This window comes from Osmia lignaria, chromosome 16 (assembly GCF_051020975.1).
Source record: "Osmia lignaria lignaria isolate PbOS001 chromosome 16, iyOsmLign1, whole genome shotgun sequence".
NCBI classification, from domain to species: domain Eukaryota; kingdom Metazoa; phylum Arthropoda; class Insecta; order Hymenoptera; family Megachilidae; genus Osmia; species Osmia lignaria.
The window spans coordinates 8183508-8205066 of record NC_135047.1 but is presented as its reverse complement, the minus strand read 5'-3'; the positions used below and the strand labels follow the sequence as shown (position 1 = coordinate 8205066).

Below are 21559 nucleotides of genomic sequence, written 5' to 3'. Positions count from 1 at the left end.
AAAAACATTTTATCCACATCCTTAGTTAATGAAAAACACACTATTATACATTATAAAATTTTCTAATTATGAACGACCCTTTTACAATAAAATACACGCGTCGTCGATAAAACTTAATGTAGAATCTTCTTTATTTTCTTTTTGGATAGATGTCACGTTGACGGGGCATGTTGTAGAGATTACTTTACTCGTTACGAAATTACTGATAGATGTTTCGTCTTCATCAACAGTTTATCTATTTCCGAAAGAAAAAATGCATCCTTCTACAATTGTTTCTAGCCCTTATCAGCTCGTTAGAAGGCGGTAGAGGTTCTTTGTTGTCGTCTATAATATTGTCGGCGAGGGAGAGTTTAAAAAATGCTACATTTGCGAGGAGTCGCGGAAACATTGATAAACAAACGATTGACGTCGATCCGAATCGACGAGGACGCGAAGATTCCCCCTTCAGTTTCGTATGGATTATTGATCGTACAGTAAGTCGAGCAAGAAGGACGATTAGCGATAGATCTTCGACGAACCGTGACATTCGATTCTCGTACCGGGGCTGAGAAATAAATGATAATTAATCTGGCTTGATAAATTTTTTCTCTTTTATTGGTTACTCCGTTTGACGTAAGTACACTGCCGTTCGAAAGTTTCCCATTGCTCGTTACGTTTGTATCAATCTTTTTCTCTATTGACCGTGAAATAAAACATTTCACGATGCAACATAATTTTATGGAACATTTTTAAAAGGGTATTGAATTAATTAGGAGTAACTTCATTTAATCCAATCCATTTTTAAAATATGGTAGATTCATCAATGATGCCAGTAATTTTATTATTTTGCATAGAACATACTACTATGCAATAATTGTAATTACTTAAAACTTTTAGCAGACAGTGTATGTATCTTTCGCGAGTCAAGCTACTCCCACCCGAGAAACTTGGGAGCACGCCACTTTCTTTATTTTTTCTTTGCACTAATCTGATATATGAAATTTCGTAAGCGAGGTTCTGATGCAAGACACGACGAGGATTTACTTTTCTGTGTTCCTATTTCATGATCATTATTTTCCTCGACAGACAAGGCGGATGACTTTACTTAATTAGGCTGCCAATGTTTATGTATTTAAGTATAAATAAGATACAAAAAGTGATGTAAAAAAGACAGAAATATGCAGAAGTTGTAACATGTGCAAAGGTAACGTGACAAAATGACAATTAAACAATGTTATTGTCACGTATATGTGAAATATACATCGTTTTTGTATATTAGGAATTTAATGTGGAACGTGATGCAAAATGACTGATGCCATCACTTTATCTCTCCGCTACTAATCCATTACGCAATCAGAGAAAAAACAGAATATCGAGTTCGTCATGTGCGAAACACTTAGTTTATATTTAAATTAAATTGATTGTATAGCACTGAGAGAAAGATTTTAATTACATAGTAAGCTTTGTTCTTTCGGTATCATAGAAACAGTAGACGAATATTTCGAGTTCAATGACGTTAAATGACGCCGTGGATCAAAGGAATCCCAATAAGAAGAGCACGTGGTTGATTACTGTATATCAGTCTGATAATGTCACTGTTGCTATCCTGTTTTTACTTTTCGTTTTGCTAAACAAGCGTCAGAACGATAATGGAGGGATAACAGACGACGTTTATTCGTCGGTGAAAACAATACAATTATAGACAATCTTCGAGTATTATAGGATTATCGCATTCTTTTTATTTATAATTTTCATTTTTTGAAAATTTTTTAGATAAGAAAAAAAATCTATTTTAATATCTTGTAATTGGCCCCCTCCTTGTAATCAGCCACTGTAATATTTTCAAAACGCCAATAAAATCAAAAGAAATAATTATCTTAGAGAGATGGCAATTAGCAGACGAAAGTGAACGACTAATTTACAATGAGTGTTCAGGGGTTATCAGACTGGTCAATGACAAGCCTGCTATGACAAGGTGACGACGTAATTGTGACGTGATTTCCTGGGGAATAACAAAAGCAGAGTAACGAGTAACAAGCAATTCTTATCAATGACCGACCATTGACAATATTTTAAACGCTCCCATCGGTCGGGTATATTTTTCCATTTACATGATGCAATTGATATTTAAAGTGGCATCGACGATAGGCCTCGACCGTGTTCTAAAAATTGTACCATTAAAAAACTTCGTCTATTAACGATATACAATCTCCTTCTTTATTCGATAATCGCCTTTTTATTTCACGAACTCTGCCAGTACTGTGCTCTTACGTGCTCGATAACGAGATGTATATATCTGATATCGGTCACAAATAGAATATATATCTAATTAGAAAAAAAAGAATTGTAGATTGTTTTTAAGAGAAATCATGGTAGCGACATCTTGCACCGATGTACCAACTAATCTAAGAAGCCACTCTGCCAGTTTGCAAATTTTCAAATACAATGAAACATGGTGAAAGTGTCAGAGAAAATGAAGACTAGTCAAAGATATCCTTCCACTCTTAATTTCATTAAAATCCAAGCAAACCTCTATGGGTTTGGAGTGCCCTGTTGAAAAATCCTGTCACAGTCAATCGGATGCAGTAGCAAAGAAGCCGGTTCGCAGATTGGCAAGACGGAGATGGAGAAACGTACTTAACGAACGTAGAAGTTCATTAAAAGCGAAACGACATTAGCTGACGTAAAATCAACTCTGCGACGATTCCGCTTACGCCTGCTTCCCACCTGAGCCTTGTCAGCTCCACAGGTGAGGCAGAGAAGCGGATGGATGAGCCTGAAGAGTCAAAGGAAAGAGGCAGACGATTCGAGAGGGAAGGTGTAGAAGATATAAAAGGAGTGGGAGAGGAACTGGAGGAGAAATCGTGTCGCAGTTCTCCGAGTAAAGAGGTGAAAAAGAAAGAGACGAGTCGGCCGATAGGAAATAGATCCTCGCGATTGGCGGTAGAGACGAGGAGGGATGATAAAAAAAGACCCATCTCCTCACGGGAGATTGTCTTCCTTCGAGTACTGGTAGAGCCCCTTTCGGTGCTGGTTGTCGTTAGCCTTAATAGAAACCACTCAGCGACTATGAATTGCCTACCGATTATCCTGCAAATTTCATTATTTTCCCGCTGGAACGACGACGCTGCACGACGACGGTATTGGTCCATCATCTCGGGGCTGATCGAGGCGTGTTCCTCGGGACCGGCTGCTACAGCCTCGAGGAAATTTCCTTCGTCTCGACCGCGAGATTATGGCGAGGAATCGTGTCACCCGGTGAACTTTGTTTGATCCGTCACTGTACGACCGCCGCCAGCCCAGATAAAAAGTCCGCTTTTAATCGGTTCCACGCTTGCACCTTCTTTTACAACATCACTGCCGAGAATCTCTATGATAATTTCAACGATTCGCACATCCAAGGAGATAAAGTTTTATCATGGTTTCTAGTGATTCGTTTGAAGTTCAGCGATAAAAGTTGAACAGAAAAAAGATCGTAGGGTTTTAAATAGATATTTAATCTAAGGAATTATAGTAACAGCTCATTAGATACAGAAATCTTTATTAGTTAATTTTTAATAACATCCGGTTGGACACTTGGATAACAGAGATGGAGGAGAACCCGAAAATTCTCGGGTACCAGTTTTATTGTTTAAAATACTACAATGTCGCGCGAACAGGGGTGGAAGAAAATGTTTCTAAACATCTCCATTCTGCCGGTAAGAAAGATCCTAAACGATTCGTTGAATAGGGTGGGAAGTTTTGGTGCATTGAACGTGGACGGGTGCCGTTCACGAGATAGTTTTGTATCTTATTCCCGCCACAAAACTGGGCCCTTCACGCCCCAAACGTTACCTAATTGGGTGCACCCCGTGGTCGTGGCATTATACGGGGTGTCAAAATACCTCTCTCAACCTTCGCTAATCCTCCTTTCGTGCATCGTACAGATCGAGCCTCTACCCCTCCGTGGTCTGACCTTACTCGAAGCTCGTTGGGACAAAGAATGTGCATGCTTGTATCTCAAAGCGGCCGACCGAATGGAATGTACAATAGAATTGTCGCCACACGTCGTTTCGAGAAGTAAGAGACGTTTCCTTCACCTCGTCTGGCATGTTATAAGCCGTCTCTTAGAAAGAGACCCTCCAACAGAAGTGCTTTCCCAACTGTAACATGTGTTTACGTATGTTTCTCCTCCCTCTTCGCGAACCTCCTGCTCTCACCCTCTCTGGTCCACCGCCCCTTACCCTTGCCCTCCTCCTTGCATACCCTTTGTCGCGTGTTAGGTTCTTCAACATTTTCACATTCTCCTCTTCTTGCCAAAGATTCGCTCTTTCTTTCGGTTTCTCTTGATTCTTCATCCCTGTTTGCTCGCGAGAATCGTGTCGCGAGCTGTGCTCGTTGAAAGGGCAATTTTATTGTGCTCGAAGGCGGAATCAACGGATCTTGGTTTCCCTTACAAACGTATCGGTTACAGTCATTGGCGTAACTGGGATTTTTATAAAATTGTAATAAGATCAAGTTCCTTAACTTGACTAAAAATTTTAAGCGTCTAGTATCGCCAATTCCTCAAGTTGGTTGTTATGCACTGATAATTACTTTGTCGCAGGGGTGGTAATTAATTGATATTTGTATTCTACTTTACATAGAATATATGAGAAGATACATTAAAAATAAGGCGTGGAAAATTTAAATGTAGCAAAGTTTATTTTCACTTATTTCTGTAATTTCTGGTGGAGTTAACCCACTTCAGTTACGCCAATGGTTACAATTCGAGCATGAACGGGACTCGATGCCACATTGCTCGAGGGTGGATGGTAAATTTCGTGGTTCCTTTTATAGACTTCTCGTCAATGGCTCCACTTCACCTTTTTCATTTTCCACGATTTTCTTGAGAGTCGAAATACATTCGCTCGAGGAAAATATACTCGATGTTTAGTTTCTCTTCATTGTTGGATTAAGAAGCCGCGGAAGAGAAAATTCTGATTTAATCGAGAGGATTCAGGTCGGACGGTCGGGGTTAAAATCTGATTTGACCTTTTGATGGAACACGCTTTTAGTTGGCGCCTTTTCCAACTTCAGCCTGGCTAACAGAATTACACCGAAGGACCGATAATTGCTGATAATTCGGTGGAACTTCGTTAAGACGCTCATCTGGGTCGGGACGAAATGCTTTCATTCGATTATTACTCGATTTCGATAATGCGATTATCACGTTCGCGCCGTGAATCGATTACGTTTTCGTCGATGTCGACGAGAAGTCGAGTCACGAATGACCGTGACTTAACGCAAGAATCAAAAATTTAGTAAAATTAAAAACTGAATTTATTCACCTTCTCTTCTGTTGGGAGAAAATGAAACCGTGCGATCCAACTGTTCGTTAATTATACGAAATATTACATTCATAATTAAACGGTTAATTTAGAATCAAAATGGGCTAACCTTTACGTCAGTTTATTAAATTTTCTTTAACACTGCACCGGACGTAAATTTTTCATTATAGAGATTGGTTTGAAATGGTAGCAGAGCATTAAACCATTTATACCGAAATAATGAACGAATCGAATTAAAATGATATTTCCTCTGAAAACGCATCTGGGCGCAATAATAATTTCGTTATAACTAAAATTTACACCCTTAATGAACATCTTCGCTTTGAAAAATCTGAAGCAACGCGAGGCAAAAATAATTTTGAAATGATCGTTATTGAAATAAAAGAAATAAATTCTCGTTTTAAGTGCGTATGAAACCGCGTGCATAAGAATCGCCGTGCGAGCCACCCCTCGGAACGTCTCCGATTGCATTCTTTATCCTAATTAGGTTTACGAGGCTTTGGGCCTCGACCAGCCACCAATTATTGGTAATTGCGTAAAGATGTCACTTGGTAAGCGGATTGCCAGCGGTTTTACAGCATTGTACTCTTCTAAGCCACACCACAAGGCTGACAAGAGGAAGGGGACCGTTGCTTCACGCTTACCCCTCGAGCAATGCCGACAATGAGGCAACACGTTTCCTTCCAGCTTTATTTTTATCCCCCCTAAAAGGGCAAGAAACAGTTTTCCTTTCACCCATTGAAAGGGTGCGATACTCGAAGAGTACCTACTTGAGAATTTCAAATTTCAAAAAAATAGATTTCGAATAATTTCAGAGGATAAAAGCTATCATCCATAATTAACGAGCCTGCAGAAAAGGCAAGGCAAGGGAAGGCAAAATTGTAAATGCTCGCACAGGCACCCTGAAAGATATTTACAAGAGCAGGTTGTGTTTACAGTGTCGTTTTAATTACACCTCGAGCCATTACGGCTCCCTTGAATATTTAATAGTTCCTGAAAAAAATAAAGCGAGAAACGAGCTGTAACAAATTCACAGTTGCTCGACGACTTGTCTCATCGGCTAGATTGCATCAACCGGGAGTCAATTAGCAACAGTGTATACAATTAAAAGGTCGTAAAATCCTCATCGTGGATGCAGTTCATTCGGTGAATAATTCCTTACGCACGTCACGTTTTCATCAAGCGTAACGAACAAGTGTCACGGATAACCGGTCCTTTGCTCCGCATCGGTCCCGTTCAGAAATTGAATTAGCTTCTCACGGTGAAATTGAAAAATCCCTTAAACCGAGGCAACGCGGGTAAAAGTGGCTGGAATAAGAGGGACAGCGAAGAAATACGGGACGGTAGGATGAATAAGGAAGAGAAACGAGAGGGAAAGAGAGGGCCGGGTAAAAAGTCAGGGCACCGCGAAAACTCGTTTAAAGATGAAAGGCCAGCTAACGACTTATTTTCGATAAGGAAAAGTTAAGGCACTTGCCCCTCGCTCTCTGCGGTCCGCTCGAAAACGGAGGGGCGAAAACTTGAACGTTTCTCGCGAGGGGTAGCTCCACTCGACGAATCGAGGATGTTCCTTCGCCCCCGCCGTACTCCTTCTCGTACGTTCCTCTCTCGCTCCCGCATACCGGCAAAAACATAACAGTTGCGCGGGACTCAACTCAATTGCCATGTCAAAACGATGTGAAATGGGATTGATGTAATTTGGTTAGGCGCGCACCCCCTTCCTCCTCGTTTTCTCTGTTGCTCGCTAACCCCCGCGGTGTACCGTTTATACCGTTGCGTTGTCCTCACTGTCCTCGTCTGGTTCTCTTTGTACCGGGTGTTTCGTGACAAACGATTCGATTCAGGGTTGATTCTAATGACTTATGAAGTCAAGCCAAATGACCGAGGCTCACCCTCTTATGTACCGTTTCTCGGACCGAGCTCACCCCCCGCGGGACTTTCGATAACTTTCGACTTCCACGTCGGGCAAATCGAATAATTTCGTTCGTTTTCATAGGGAGGAAAGAGGGTGGGTATGACTCGCGACAGAGATTGCCGGGCGAAGAAATCGAGAGACAGCACGATTTGATTGTTGCTCGTTACGGAAGCCGGTTCCATTATCTTCCCTTATTATATTTGCAGCGACTACTCTGCCACCCTTGCGCACACCACGCTCGGAAACGTTTTCTGTTTGGAGAAACGTTCCGTTGTGGCAATATTGTTAGAAACTCGGTGATGTGCAATCTCGACGAGCAACTTACCTTATTGGGACGCTTTGATTAGGCTAACCGTTTGTCCTCGTAAACTATGATCCCATCTTTTTCTAAATTTATTATTTATTAAATTATTATAAGGAAAATAACGGCACTGTTGAAAATTAACATTTTCGAATTTCGTTTTTCGGAGGTATTTGTGAAATCGCCCCTATTCTCCGTGGTAAACCTGATTAAACTTCTATTCCGGTTAGCCGGTACTTGCCTCAATGGCCGATAATAGGTTGGCCCGATGGAAAAATGGCGGCGACTAATCAGCCGCGCTGTGGAACCACCGGGAAAAGAAGGAAAAAGCGAACAGGGAGAAAAAACCGGAGAAAAAGGAAAAACATCGTCGAGGGCCGCTTAAAATCGAGTATCACGAACAATCGTCCCATTAATCGTGCGGTACGATCTAATTAATTCCGGCGATGCTGAGCGAACGCGATTAATTAGATTCTCTCGTTAAGTATCGGTGCCAAAGTAACTCGTGAATAAGGAAACTAATAAGACCCGATTCCAAAGTGTTTCGCAGCTTTGCTCGAGGATAGTTTGATCAGCACTTCGAGAAGCCGTTCGAGAGGCACGTTTAACCGAGTTAAGTTATTTCGTGCGGCAATTTCGCAATTCCAATCTTGAAATTCCCTAAAAGTCACGTAATTCGATTCGAAGATCCTGCAATATCATACATCATTCCGAAACATCTTTTAAACGACGACGTAAAATCTGTCGAGTAATTGTTCCGTAATCTGCTTATGTTAACAAGTTATACTGAAAATTTCTGTTCGAAAAGTTTCCGCGAAAACTAGCCTTAACGAAGGTGCAAGTGCACGGCAATGAAAGCTGTACCGTAGCGATTACCGAGTAATTGCATTCTCGTCTCAGCGCTTTTTCAGCCTGAATTATCCGATTCGTTACTGTACTTTCTTCGCGAACGGTTATTCTTCTCAGACAGTATTAAAGGAAAAGATAAGGAGGACATCGCAGAAGCTGAAGAAACGATTGGTGACGAGAATTCGTGGAGGCTGGATTGGTCCTCTGAAAACGTAAGGATGCCAGGACGACGTCGGCGGCGACGACGACGGCACTTTGATCGGTAACCTCGTTTATGGTGACGCTGGACACAGAATGTAGGAAACACCGATAACACCGGTGACGGAAATATCGACTTTTGAGAGCTGCTACGAGCATCCCCTCCCCTTGCCGGGGTACATCAGCCCCTGGCAAATCACCCCATCATAGCGGACCTCTCGTTCGTTCACGAGAGACGAGGAGAGAGGAGGAGGAGCGGTAGCGAAGGGGTGGGAAAAGAGAGGAAGAGAGAAGAAAAGGGAGAAAGCGAGTGGAAGAGTACATGCACGAAGAGAGGATCGACGAGAGTTCGGGGAGAGTGGAAGGCCGTCGGTTCTGAAACGAGGAACGTGGGCTGAAGAGAGGTAGAGGGTAGGACCAACCGCCCTGGTGGCGGTTGAAAGAACCAATTTTGTCCTAATAGAAAAATCCCCAGCGCCGAACCCAATTTATAAACCCGCAAACATGGCTGGCGGAGGGCGCTCGTCTCGCCTCGTCTTCCCTCGTCTTCCCTCGTCTTCCCTCGTCTCGCCACCACCGAATCCCAACACACAACGTCGTCGAACATCGGATTTATAAAGCCGAGTCAGCCGTGCACGTGAAAATTCCGCTCGCATAAACGACCACGACCACGTTCCAGATGAAGGTGAACTACCACCACCACCACCATCGCTACCACCCCAATGTGTCACCGTGAATGGGTGAAAGGAACGAGGAGAAAAGCGAAGGAAAATTGTCTGATGCCTTACGCATCACGGAATTTGATGCTCGTGCAAGCTGGAAGCTCGTGCGCTTGATAAACGAGCCGGATGAACTCTGTTAGCGTGATCTCGTTACTCGCTCTTCGCTCGACTTTCGCGGATTCCGGCTGTCGTTTCGCTTCCGGCCTCGTTCGTCAGACATTACTCGACGCCACCGCTGTTCGCCGGCTATTTAGACGAGAGAACCCATAGAATTTTATAATTGACGTTCGTCGCGTCTTTATTGTCCGCGACGCGACGGTGGGAAAAATTGTTCGTTTCAAACGAGCACGTATTACCACGGGGAAAATTGTATTTTCAAGGTGACGCTTTTCAATAACATTTTTCTTTATTAAAAAAAAAAAAAAAAAACAAAAAACAAAAGACCAGTTGATACTGGAGCTGTGACTTTTGAACTGAAAGAAGATACTCGTTGACAAAAATCGCATTGCAATTATTGCAAGCACGGATCACCGTTGGTAACAAGTAATAATGATCAAAGGGAAAACGAACGAGTAAGAGAGAGAAAAGAAAGACTCGGTAAACGGAACACATGGCCCGAAAGGGTACTCTCGTATCGGCTACAAAGGTATCCAACAGGGATAAATACGTGGCAAGTTGCAGCACACGCCTAGCGCGTTCCTGCCGGTGTATCTTGCACATATGCACGCAGCAGGAAGCGAGGTTGGTCCATCTGCAGCGATCCGATTTTACGACAAAGCCCGTAATCGATTTCAAATTTGATAACGCCTAACAGTGGACGCGTATACGCGAGAACGTACCCTCAGCCACCCTTATCTCCACAGTTTATCGTTCATCTTTGATTGATCCGCTCTTGATGAAATTAGTACCCTCGGCGTATTGACGAAACGTTTCAGACACGCTGAAATCGAAAAGTAATAGAAATGACGGGATGCTGATGACGATGTAATTGCACAGATAAAACGAATGTAATCGAAGGATTTATCGTGGAAGCGGGTGCTCCTAAATGGTTTCTCTGGATTGACGTTTCGACGAATTAGCTTGTCGAACGTTTTTTCTTGTGCAGCTCTTTTTTAAAGATAAAACTGTGGTAGTTGAGGATATCTCTAGATATTTATTTTTCTACTATAGTTATAATCTATTTTTATAAGTTAGGGTAGCTTACTCATTCAGAATCTGTAGCAAGATTACAAGCTAAATGGGCATAGAATAAGGGATTTGTTTGCAGTCCGATAACAGAAGGTCCCGGTCCGAATGATGGCGTTCCTCCAAGTGGTTCCCGGTGATGGTTACGCTTTTAATCGCGCGTACGACTGTCTGACCCCAGGTCTCGTCCCCGTAGTTTATTTAACAGCGCCCTGGGCATCGGTAAACACGGGTTAGCGAATTGGCCCCAGGGCGAGACCGAATGATAGTTAACGTACCGCTAAACGCCATTGGAGAGGACCTCGCGTCCCTTCCCGGCTGGAATATACAGGCAAGCCTCGTATATTGCGTACGCGAGGGGACCGAAATTTAATTTTGTGCTTTTTGTACACGCCAAATCGTTGTCTCTCCCACTTCGTCGCTCGTTGCCCTCTTCTTCTCTCTACCCTCTCGCCTTCGCTCTGATGAAACGGGGGCGATAACGCAGGCGTCGAGGAGATTTCGCCGCGATTTTGGCCGTTTCCCGCGACACCGTTCCGAGGGATCGACCACCACCATTGCGTTGCTGAATCTCGTTCGTTTGTGCATCACGCTTGCGGCACTCGGAGACACGTATTTTTTTTATCCTGACGAACACTTCATAGAATGCAATTTTCTTTGGGTACCAATACCTAAAATATACTATTTCGATTCTTTGGTATTAAAGGTACGGTGATATTCGTCTTGGATCTCAACTATCTTCCTTATCCATGTCAAATGGGTATCTTACTATGTCAGATCAGAATGTTCCGAGAGTTTTGATAAAGTTGTAAGCTCGAAAGCTTCAAATCGTAATCCTGTAGTTTCAGTTCTTCAATCGTATCAACGATATCTTCTCGGGTCGTCATAACCGAACGACAATTATCCATCACCTCGGCTACCAATAGCAATTCGATCGTTCCTCGTTCACACGATCACCTCCATCCAATCAAAACGAATTCTCGAAGCGGGTCTGTTCAGCGAACACAATGATATGCCAATCGACAATCGGTGGTTAACTAATTTGCCCCGGTGACATGACGTATCGGCCGTCCTAAATTGACGCGGACTCGCTGAAACGAGTGAGCAAGGAGGAAACGGTGGAAGCGGTACGAGCGAGACGCAGCTTGGAGATGGTTGACTTGATGAAATCATGCCGCGAGAATTAAACGGGGGATACCCGTGGCGTGTGTCGTCGTCGTCGTCGTCGTCGTCGTCGTCGTCGTCGTCGTCGTCGGCGGCGGCGGCGGCGGCGGAGCACTCGGCTCGAGCTCCAATTGGCGGGAGCAAGACAACGGTAGGAGTTGACTGCAGTGTATACACAGTTAATTAAGCCGGAGTACCACGGAGGACGATGGAACCGGGACGAGGAGAAGGCAGGAGGGAAGAACGGACAGAGAGGTGTACACCGGAGAAAGAGAAGGGGTCAGAGTGAAAAGAGACAAACGTGCCCGACCGGTCGACAGCGAGAGAGGGACGAACAATTTTGTCCTGTGGGCTGCAAAGGTAATTTGCTCTCTGGATATGCAGTCTCAGTGGTTCTCAACGCGATCCATCGCGAACGACGCGTCGTTGATCCTTTTTGCTGGTTGATTCCGAAATTTCGTTTTCTCGTCTCGAAGAAGGAAAGAGTTCCGGTGGTAACCCTTTGCCGGTATGGCCGCTTTGACGACCCTCTTCGCTCTCTTCATCGATATTAGCGTAAACAAAATCGAACGCTCGATTGGCGGTGCTTTTTCGTGGCGTGGCCGATTTTTCCCGGCTTTCCCGGCCGGGTTATTGCGCGATTGTCAGCCATTGTCGAAGAAATTGCGAACGCGAAATTGCGTTTCGCCGGGCTGCTATTCTTGCGAACAGCCGACCGTCGGCTATCGGTGAATTTGAATTAAAAAGCAATACGAACACGCTCTCGGAATTGTTAGAAATGCGCATTGTACTGAACGCGTAGTCGAGTTTTCCGAAACTTTCCTAACTCGATTTCGACCCGCTTCCCTCCCATGACAAATTTTTCCCCTTTTTTTTTTCATTTTGCCAGCGATTCTATTCGAGTCGTTATCATTTCTGTGACACGGACTTCGATCGCTGCCTGCTACGCCACTGGGACTGGGACGAACGAATCAAAGCTGTGGAAAATGTCAAAAATGAAACCTAAATTCGAGGTATTCTGTGGACCTCCGCGGTTTTGCGCAGGCAATGAAATATAATTCATTGAAGTTTTCCGTAACTTCAATTAACGTATTTTTGCCTGGTTCACTGCAGATTGATTCAGTTCTATAGAATATGAACAAGTGCAAAGCTGAAAAGAAATAAGTAGGGGTATGTGGATATTCGAAAAATCGGGACTGAAATTAATATTCTTCAAGAACCGTATCGTTATTTCCCACTTCTGATACCTTCGAGTTCCACCTTCTTCCAGTACAATTTCAAGATTACTCGAACGCTTACATTGACGTGCGACGGATTAACCGTCGGAAATCTGAAGATCCTTCTCGAGTGGTTTTCTCACCGGACACCCCGCTGCGAGTTTTCCCAAAACCTGTCGCGAAATCCGTCTAACATTAACAATAGCGATACACTCGAACAACGCCACCCGTGGCTACCGTGGGCCAAACATGCTTTTCTTTCGCGAAAACATCGACGCGCTTTGGATTCCTTTCATCTTTCCGTTTCGCACCTCGTGATCGTCGCGCACGAAGAAGCAGCGGCTGAAAAATCGTCCAAGGAAAATTGGAGCGGATTCAGCCGCTGTGAAACGGTCTCAATGCCGGGACACAACGAAATTAGACTTATCTCGGTGATCGAGGCCCAGTAGAAACGCAGCTGCGTGGATTCGCGTGAATAGGCAGCCTAGTTTTCCTTCATTGTGCCTCGTTTTCGAAGGCTCGCGTCCGATTTGCAAACAATTTTCTTCTGTCCACGTTGCTCCTTTCGACGGCCAGGACACGCGCCATTGTGAACGACCGATCGATCCTGATCGCTGATCTACGAGACGAGCGCCACAATGAGCAGCCCCGTGCTCCTAATACACCGGCTATACAGATTTTAGGTAATTTCCAAGAGATTCGATTTTCCTCCCTTTATCGGGCCAAGAATGGACTACCTTACTCGTATGCCGCGTTCTTACAAGCGTATAAATTTCTTTTAGATCGGAGAATATCGAGGGTGCAGGGCTCTTATCTGGGCTACTTCCACAGGCAAGAGTGGTTTAGGGAATCCTCTGTAGAATCCTCTTTTAACTTTTGAAACTGAAGCAACTTTTCATTTACCTCCCCTTAAATCAAAAAATAAATCTTCCATAACAGAATACGTCAATTTTGTCAGACAGAAGGTAAACATTAGACGAGGAATTCGCTTATCTGTCAGCCGGGACGGTATCAGCTGCTTCCAATACGTCAAACAGGTTAAAACGTTTAACCGTTACGACTACCTGAGAGTTTTTCGAGCTAACAAGAGAGACCGGAACTCTGGGATCCCCTGAGTTTCGTCGAGGATCAACGCTCAGGAAATTAGCTAAAACTGGAGCTAAGTGCTCCCGTTGCTTCTTAACCGGGCCAGGCACCAAATAATCGCGCCGATCCAACTCTCGAGCTCGGTCCCTCGATCCTCTGGCAGATATTTATCGCGGTAAGTGGGATCCGGTTAAATGCAACTTCTGATCTGATTTCTACGGGACCTAAAAGCCTTTTCCTCCACCACGAGCCAGATTCCTGACTCAGATTACCCCCATGGAATACGCTCGGTGCTTGTTAACGCGTGTATATTCGACGTACGACAGCCTGTGCCACGTGGGAATATTGTACGAATCCTTTCGAGCGAATTAAAGATCGATAGATCGCAAAGGGTTGAAATTAAATTTTCTCATCACAGGAATACTTATAATTTCCAATGACTTCAGTTTAGGCGTTCGTGAAATACGGTTGGCGCGCTATTTCGTAGGACAATTATAATCGGGACGCGTGGTCCAGGCGGTAGGCTTTTTCTGCTAACAAAAGGAACGTGAATCGGTCCGAAACGTATAATTTGGCTGGATTTAGCCAGATCGATTTTGAACAGCTACTGTTTCGCTACAGGCGGATATCTTTTGTGTCGCGGTTTTGTGGGCGTACACTTCCCCCTGGGCTAAAACGCCAAATGGTAACGACGATACGCGGAATCGAATGTGGAATGGGGAAAACGGGGATTTGTTTTGTGCACGCCGGTCTTCGGTTGCGCGAACGAAAAAGAAACAACTTCCATGCCGGACGCGGCGAGCCGTCCCAGACGAGCGAAAACCGTCCGTTCTCCTTGTCTCTTTGTCACGAAGCTAATTCCGAAAGTTTGTGAAAGGAAATCGAGATAAAAATCTGTCGCAGTGTCTGTGGCTCGGCTGCGGTTTCGATCGACCGCCGAAAACACGGAATATCGAGATCGCCCGGGAAATAACATTGTATCAACTATGGACCGATGGTTCACGCACCATTTTCCTTTGTAATAGCCAGATACCTAACATTGGAATTTTACATTGGCCGTTTTGAATTTAATCAAATAATTGGATAAGACCTATTACAGCAGCATCAGTTTGAAAATAAAAATATAAAAGCAAGCTGCAGGAGATCGAAACGAAGCAATTAGACAGAGAGGCAAGCTTGGTACAACGTGTTAACTGGTTTAGAAACAATTGTCTTCGAAAAGTCGCCGATCTCGCTCGGTGCACGCATAATACGTGTGGTAACACGAGGGGGTAGCGCGCGCCAAGTCGTAGAAGCGTAGAAGGCTCGGCGTAAGCGGTAAGCTTTACCTCATTTCTGGCAATTACAGGGAATGCCAGAATCCGCCGCAAGAATCAAGCCGCACCGGTCTCGCGTGTGTGCGGCGTCCGTTTACGGGAAGCGAACCCTCTGTGTATCGCGCGTGTGTATCCGTCCCTCGAAGCGTTCACACAACCCTATCTACCCTTCTACACGAACGCGAAATTGGCATTGTATGCGGACGGTGTCACAGAAGCCCGACGAAAGCCACCACCTCCTCTACCCCTACGAATTAACCCCACCCAGATACCGCGAGGGAGGGTTGACGCGTTCGTCCAACGATTTGAGCACCACTGTCTCGCCATGTTCTTCGATCCCTGCCCCGATTGGCTCCGCAACCAACGAACAGCGAAGCGGATTCGTGGAACCAAGCCACGCCTCGTTCAGCAAATGCTGGACCACCTCTTTCCAAGCCTCGCTTCTTCAAGGTGGAGTAGTTGTGTGCTACTACAACAAAGGCCACCCCGCTGCTGCTTGGCCAACCGACTAGTCCTCGTTGGCACGACGCACGCTCAACAACTTCCACCTTAGCCGGCCGACTATTACTATTTTATTTCCCTCTGGCCCACCGTGACTGACTTGTCTCGCCTCTTCCACGGACTTTCGACTTTTCATCCACACCGATCGACCTTTCAAGGGGTTTCTAGATCGACCATACACCGTGAACACTATTTACAAAATCAGGGATAAAGAATGGTTCGTCGAGGGTAGAGTCTTGTGATGATACCGGAGATGTTTACACTGATTCATCTGATATTGAATAGTGTTGAAGAAATTGGAGCTTAATAATCAGTGTCGTGTGGCAAGGATCAGTCATGGAACGCGGTTGGAGTAAACGGTACCGTTGTCAGGATCGTGTGCCTCTTCGCGTGGAAATTGTCGTTCATTAAAGATACTCTGATTAGAGACGCTTTGTGGACAGTAATTAACAAGATAGTGACAGAAGAATCGAGTGTTCAAGAGGACATTTTTAACAGAAACAAACATCGCCACGTGGTAGGGGGTGAAATCTTGGAAAATGCATTTTCTAGTCGAAGACACGTGTCCTGGACAATCGTTTCGTGCGTCGATTCAGCACTAGCGCGTTTGCGAAGGATCATTCGACGGATCCTTTCCTCACTGGCGATCTAAATAGCGGGCGATCGAGTTTCTGGATTTTCTACGATGGATTCGCAGCAGCTCGTTGATACAGCCTCTCAGAATAGCCAGGACATCGTCCTGCCGAAACCAGCGAGTAGCACACCCAGGCACAGCATCGACGCGATCCTTGGACTTGCAAATAACAAAAGGAGCCATCAAGAGATGGAGGATAACGCTCGAGACAGCCAGGAAAACACTGGTAACGTTTCATTCCATCGCTTTATCGGTTTAGAATAATTGGATTTCAGCCAGTGTGCCTTTTATTCGAATTGCATTTGTCACAATGCATCGCGAAGAGATTTAGGGCACTTGTAAGATTACGCAGTGATTTGTTTCTTGAACTCTCCTGTATGTTGCTATTTAATTAGCAATAATCTAGATCTCGCGCTAATGTTTGCTTGCAAAATTGTTTTGAAGCTTTTGTCAGAGGGACTTAGGGAAAGGTTAGGAGTTCATTTAGAATTTGGATAGCAGAAAATGATGTAAAATTTTATACTGATTCGTTAAGAGGATCAATTTATTCTAATGATCTACATACAGTGATTGTAAACGTCGCACGATCTGTCCGACGGACTGATTCACGCATGAGCCGACATCGATTCTCAAGCGTTCCTCTTGCTACCCCTGCATTAGATCCAGGACACTGGATCCCAAATCCCAAAACGGCTCAAGTTACCCTCAGAGACTTATTAACAAAGCAGCTTCGATCAATCATTTCATCCAATTACTGGTTTCGCTATTATCCTGCGCTCCAATCGAGACTTCAATATAATCGGCCGTATCAAACCGCAGGAGTTTCGATCAGAATTCTCATTAACTTCAGACTTTACATTTTTTAATGGCCTAAGAAATTTTGAAACTTCAATTTACCGCCTTTTAATCCTTTCAGTGAACGTTCAGAATGATTGTTCCGATATGTCGCTCATAATTAATGGAACAAATAAATTGGTATGCGTGTACCGTGCCGATCGAGACAATTAATAATACGCTAGTTAAGGAAATTGAGATGACGATCCTGATAATTCTATCCTTAATGCGTCTTGGGCGTTCGCTAATTGCTCATACGCATTAGCACTTTTTTGTCCGCGTTAGAAATCAGGAAATAATTGCTTGCAAATCGAAATTTCTCAGTATGTAATGTTCCTTTTTAAAATAATTTTATTGCATAGCTTTCACATTTTTCTTATTTAATAATAGAGGTTTGTCCAAAATCAATTGCAATACAGTTGAAGATCTAACGCGTAAATCCATCATCTAAATCCGATAATGCAATCGGCTACTTATAAAACAGAACACCTACTCTCGACCAATGCATTTCGTCTGCTTCAGTGTCACACTGAATAATTTCTTTGATATAGATTTGACGAATTTAGTACTTATCAAGCTTTGTTTATTAATTCACAAAATAAGCAACCTTAAGTTTTTCCCTCGAATCACGACTCGACTGGCATAAGGTGTAATTGAAAAATCGTTAGTATCGCGAGGATCTGTATGGCGGTGTTAGTGGCACGTTGTCGTGCACGGGCGCTAATTAGTCGTCCGGGACGAGGTGAAACGCGAGCCTGTCTCCTGTATCGGCCCGTCTAAACGTATATCCGATAATTCCAATTTCGAGAGCGAACCGTTGCTTCTCTCGTGTCGTGCTGCTGGATACTCGGTTGTTGTCTCGGCAAAACGCTCTAGCCACCGACTGTCGTTCGCGATGTCACCGATGTAGAAGGTATCGGCTGCACGCGGCCGCACCGCTATCGACGCGACGCGACGCTCTCGCCGGAAGGGTCGAAATCGACAAAACAATTTCGTACGGGCGCTGGTTGGTTCGTTGCTTTTTTTCGCGTGTCATCGAAAGCCGCTGTTAACGAAAAAATTACACGGACCCGAAGAGGTTGTATCAATTCGACGGGCATGGAGGGTGGTACACCACGAGCATTGGCAATCGTTTCCATTGGACGAATTAACCCTTAGAGCACGGGACATCGCGTAGCTGAGCATTTTATATAGAGGGTGATTATTTAGCGAGATAATTATTGGATTGTATAACGGAGGTTGATTTTATCATCCTGCCAATTTTCATTGAGGACCACATCTGCAACTCTCCTCTTAAAGGTTAACAGACTCGATCCTCTGCCGATCTTCGTCGATGTTCCGTTTGTCGTACGACTAAGCTCCGTGTAATCTCGTTGCCCTGGCCACAGTGATCGATAACCGAAACGCTTTTGCATAATGCACTTGTCGTTTGTCACCGTGTTTGGCTGATCTCGCAGCAAGAAGAGAGTCGTCATCGGTGTCTGATTTATCTTTACGGTTTCTCGACCCACTGACGGCTGGCTCTCCCTTTTTCCACCGATTAATGCGTCGCGATATCGACGGATGCCTCTGTCGCTTGACATCTCTTGATTAAGTAATAGCAATTAAACCGTCGATTTTCATCGCGTTCGATCGGAACTCTATAAGGGAAACCTCAGAGTTTGAACTATACTGATGCGAGTTGGAAAATAATCAATGAAGTTCCATCAGCGTCTGTGGACTTTGAATTCTAATTACTCGAATATTTTCATTTTTGAAAGTTTTAAGAGGAAGAAGAATGAAAAGCTTGGAAAACAAAGAGAAACAGGGCGAGGGAATGTCTATAATTTCTTCCGCTAGCTCGGAGCAGTAATTGAGCTACTTAAGGGTTCGCGCTTCTGGACAATTCAGGATAGTCCATCGTCGTGACGGGATAATTGAAAGGAGAGAAATGGAGGAGCGATGGAGAGCGAAAAGAAAAACATAAAAGGGGGAACGGAGAAGAGAGGGAACGGAGGCTGCTTAGCCAGAGCCCAGTCTTGTCCCGCTAATCGAATTATCATTAATTATGATACCGTGCGCGAGAAAGAAGAAAAGGTAAAAAGGGAGGTCGGCCTCCGCTAATAAGTATGATGGAGAGCAGGGAAGAATGAAGAGAGAGAAGCGGCCGAAAAAAGAGATAGATGGAAGCGGCTTTAAGTCAGTCGCTTCTTAAGAACTGAATTGACGTGTCTACTAATGGATCGCGCCTGCCCCATCTACTTTCTTCTTCAACTTCTTTTTCGTCGTCTTCTTCCTTCCACCTTATCTTTTTCTTCCTCTTCTTCTTCTTCTTCTTTTCATTCTTATCGCTCCTCCTGTACCACTGTGGCTACTTTCGTAGCTTTAAACAAGCATCTATTATCCTGCAGTCTTAAGAATTTGAAAAATTTCTTAAATGAACTACGTATAGTCCAGTTGCGCGTTCGTAACATTTCTCTCTCAAGGATGTACGTAGGTAATTCGAAATGACACGCCGAGATAAATCGGTCGGATAAGAGAATCGACGGGGAGAGAAAAAGGTGACGAGGAGTAGGAAAGAAAAAGAAGGTTGCAAGAGAAGCGGTGAAGTGTGCCGCAATCAATCTTACCTTGTACGCGAGCCAGAAGATTAATGCACTTTCAAATTTCATTAATTCCTCGCTGCATAATGAAACGCGGGGCGAACGAATAACTTTCCTTAACGCCGCGATAATGCCGCGGAGACTCCGCACCGTAATTGCATCAATTCGTTCGGTAATTCGCACAATTATCCTTTCTGATTTTCCGGCCTGCAACGAGCTAACTGCTCGAGAGCACGCTTCCAATTAATCACACGCGGACTCCACAAATCACCCGCGTAATTAAAGTATGTCGTTCCGTGGAATCAAGACAATTAATCGTTTGTCTTTCTTCCCTACCTCGAGAGGTATCGTGAACTCGGCTTGTACCACTTGAAAGTTGATCATTGAACTTTTATTATGGCATTCGATGATTGGGATTTACAGTCTGGTGACAGCCTCTTTTCAACAAAAAAGAAAAAAAAAAAAAATCCAAACTTTCACTGTGAGATCTTCAATTTTATCCGAAGCAGCTCAGCCAAAGAAACAGCCTTTCATTAGCGATCGCTATCTCTCTTAAAAAGAAACTAAACGATCGCTCTTATTAAATCGAAAAAAAGATTGAATCCGCTCGTATAACAAGTATAAGAACAGAAGTGCGAATAATTAATAAAACTGAGATGTTCTCATGAGATATTCTGCAGGAAATCACAGCTTCACTCGTCGAATGAAGAATCTATAATAATCGTTTCCCTGGCTAATTAATCTTTCACTCCAATTAAACATCTTAACTGACGTGAACGCGTTGCTCTTCCGAGTGAACCGTAAAAATAATCAAAAATAGAGGTGCAAGGACGGGATGAACAATTAATGGGCAGAAAATATTTGTATTGAAAGGAAGGACGGAATTAAAGCGGTCGGGATAGATGTAACGGCGTCGCGACGTTCTGAAACGCCGCAGGTAAAAGTGCTTTGTTAGGGGGAGTAATTTCGATCGCGTGACAGCGGCAGTGTAGCGCAAAGGGGGAGGAAGGCACGGGCAATTACGTGTAATTTCATACTCATTTATTGCCAGGATAGCTCGTTTTTCGAGTCTCACCATCGACGATCGATCGAATCGATGGATGATTCGAAAAGGTTTCAATTATTCACCGTCGATTCATTATAAAACAGTAAAATTATAATATTAACAATTTAACTCTGTTAAATTCATCCGATTCTACTTTATAAAATATTATAATATCTCCAACCCCGTATTCCATCATTTCTTTCTCCATAAAGGAGGGCCTCTAACCGATCTTCGCGAAGCTACGAAATTTTCTTCTTTTTCTCATGTAAGGCGAGTCACGAAGACAGAAACGATGTCGAGAGAGCGAGCGAGAGGCGCGCCGATTTAACCGAATTACCGTTGGATCAAAGCTCGCGAGTGGTAATTGGCGCACAGGTGTCGTCGATCAATCGTACACCGGCCGTCAGGGAAGCTATTTCGCTCGGATACCGAAACGTTTCGTGATCGATCGTGCAAGCAGACGGGCTCCGTGCCTGGACGAATCCAATGAGACACATCATCGAGCCACGATACGGAGACAGACGAAACCGATAGAAGGGTTGAGAGAACAGGATGGCGGAAAGGAAGTGGAAACGCTCGTCGTCGGGTATACCCTGTGATTTGTGCGACATTCAATTCTTACCAACACTACGAATCAAGATTTCTATCAAATTTATAGAATTAAATTAACCTGAACCCTGTTATAATCAATTAGAATTAATCTATGATTCGCAGTGAGAAAA

The 21559-nt window shown here is 44.1% G+C and overlaps 1 protein-coding gene across 2 annotated transcripts in view; it reads left to right on the top strand.

Moving 5' to 3' along the window:
• The first annotated feature begins 15696 nt into the window (after positions 1–15696).
• Positions 15697–21559, top strand: part of LOC117600727 (retinal homeobox protein Rx1) — a 29180-nt gene continuing 23317 nt past the window's right edge. Inside the window, exon 1 of one of the 2 annotated variants that reach the window (XM_034316511.2) lies at positions 15697–16602. In XM_034316511.2, the coding sequence (XP_034172402.1) occupies positions 16428–16602 (175 nt within the window). In that variant the 5' untranslated portion in view covers positions 15697–16427. The remainder of the gene's footprint in view (positions 16603–21559) is intronic. The other variant, XM_034316512.2, reaches the window with a different exon arrangement.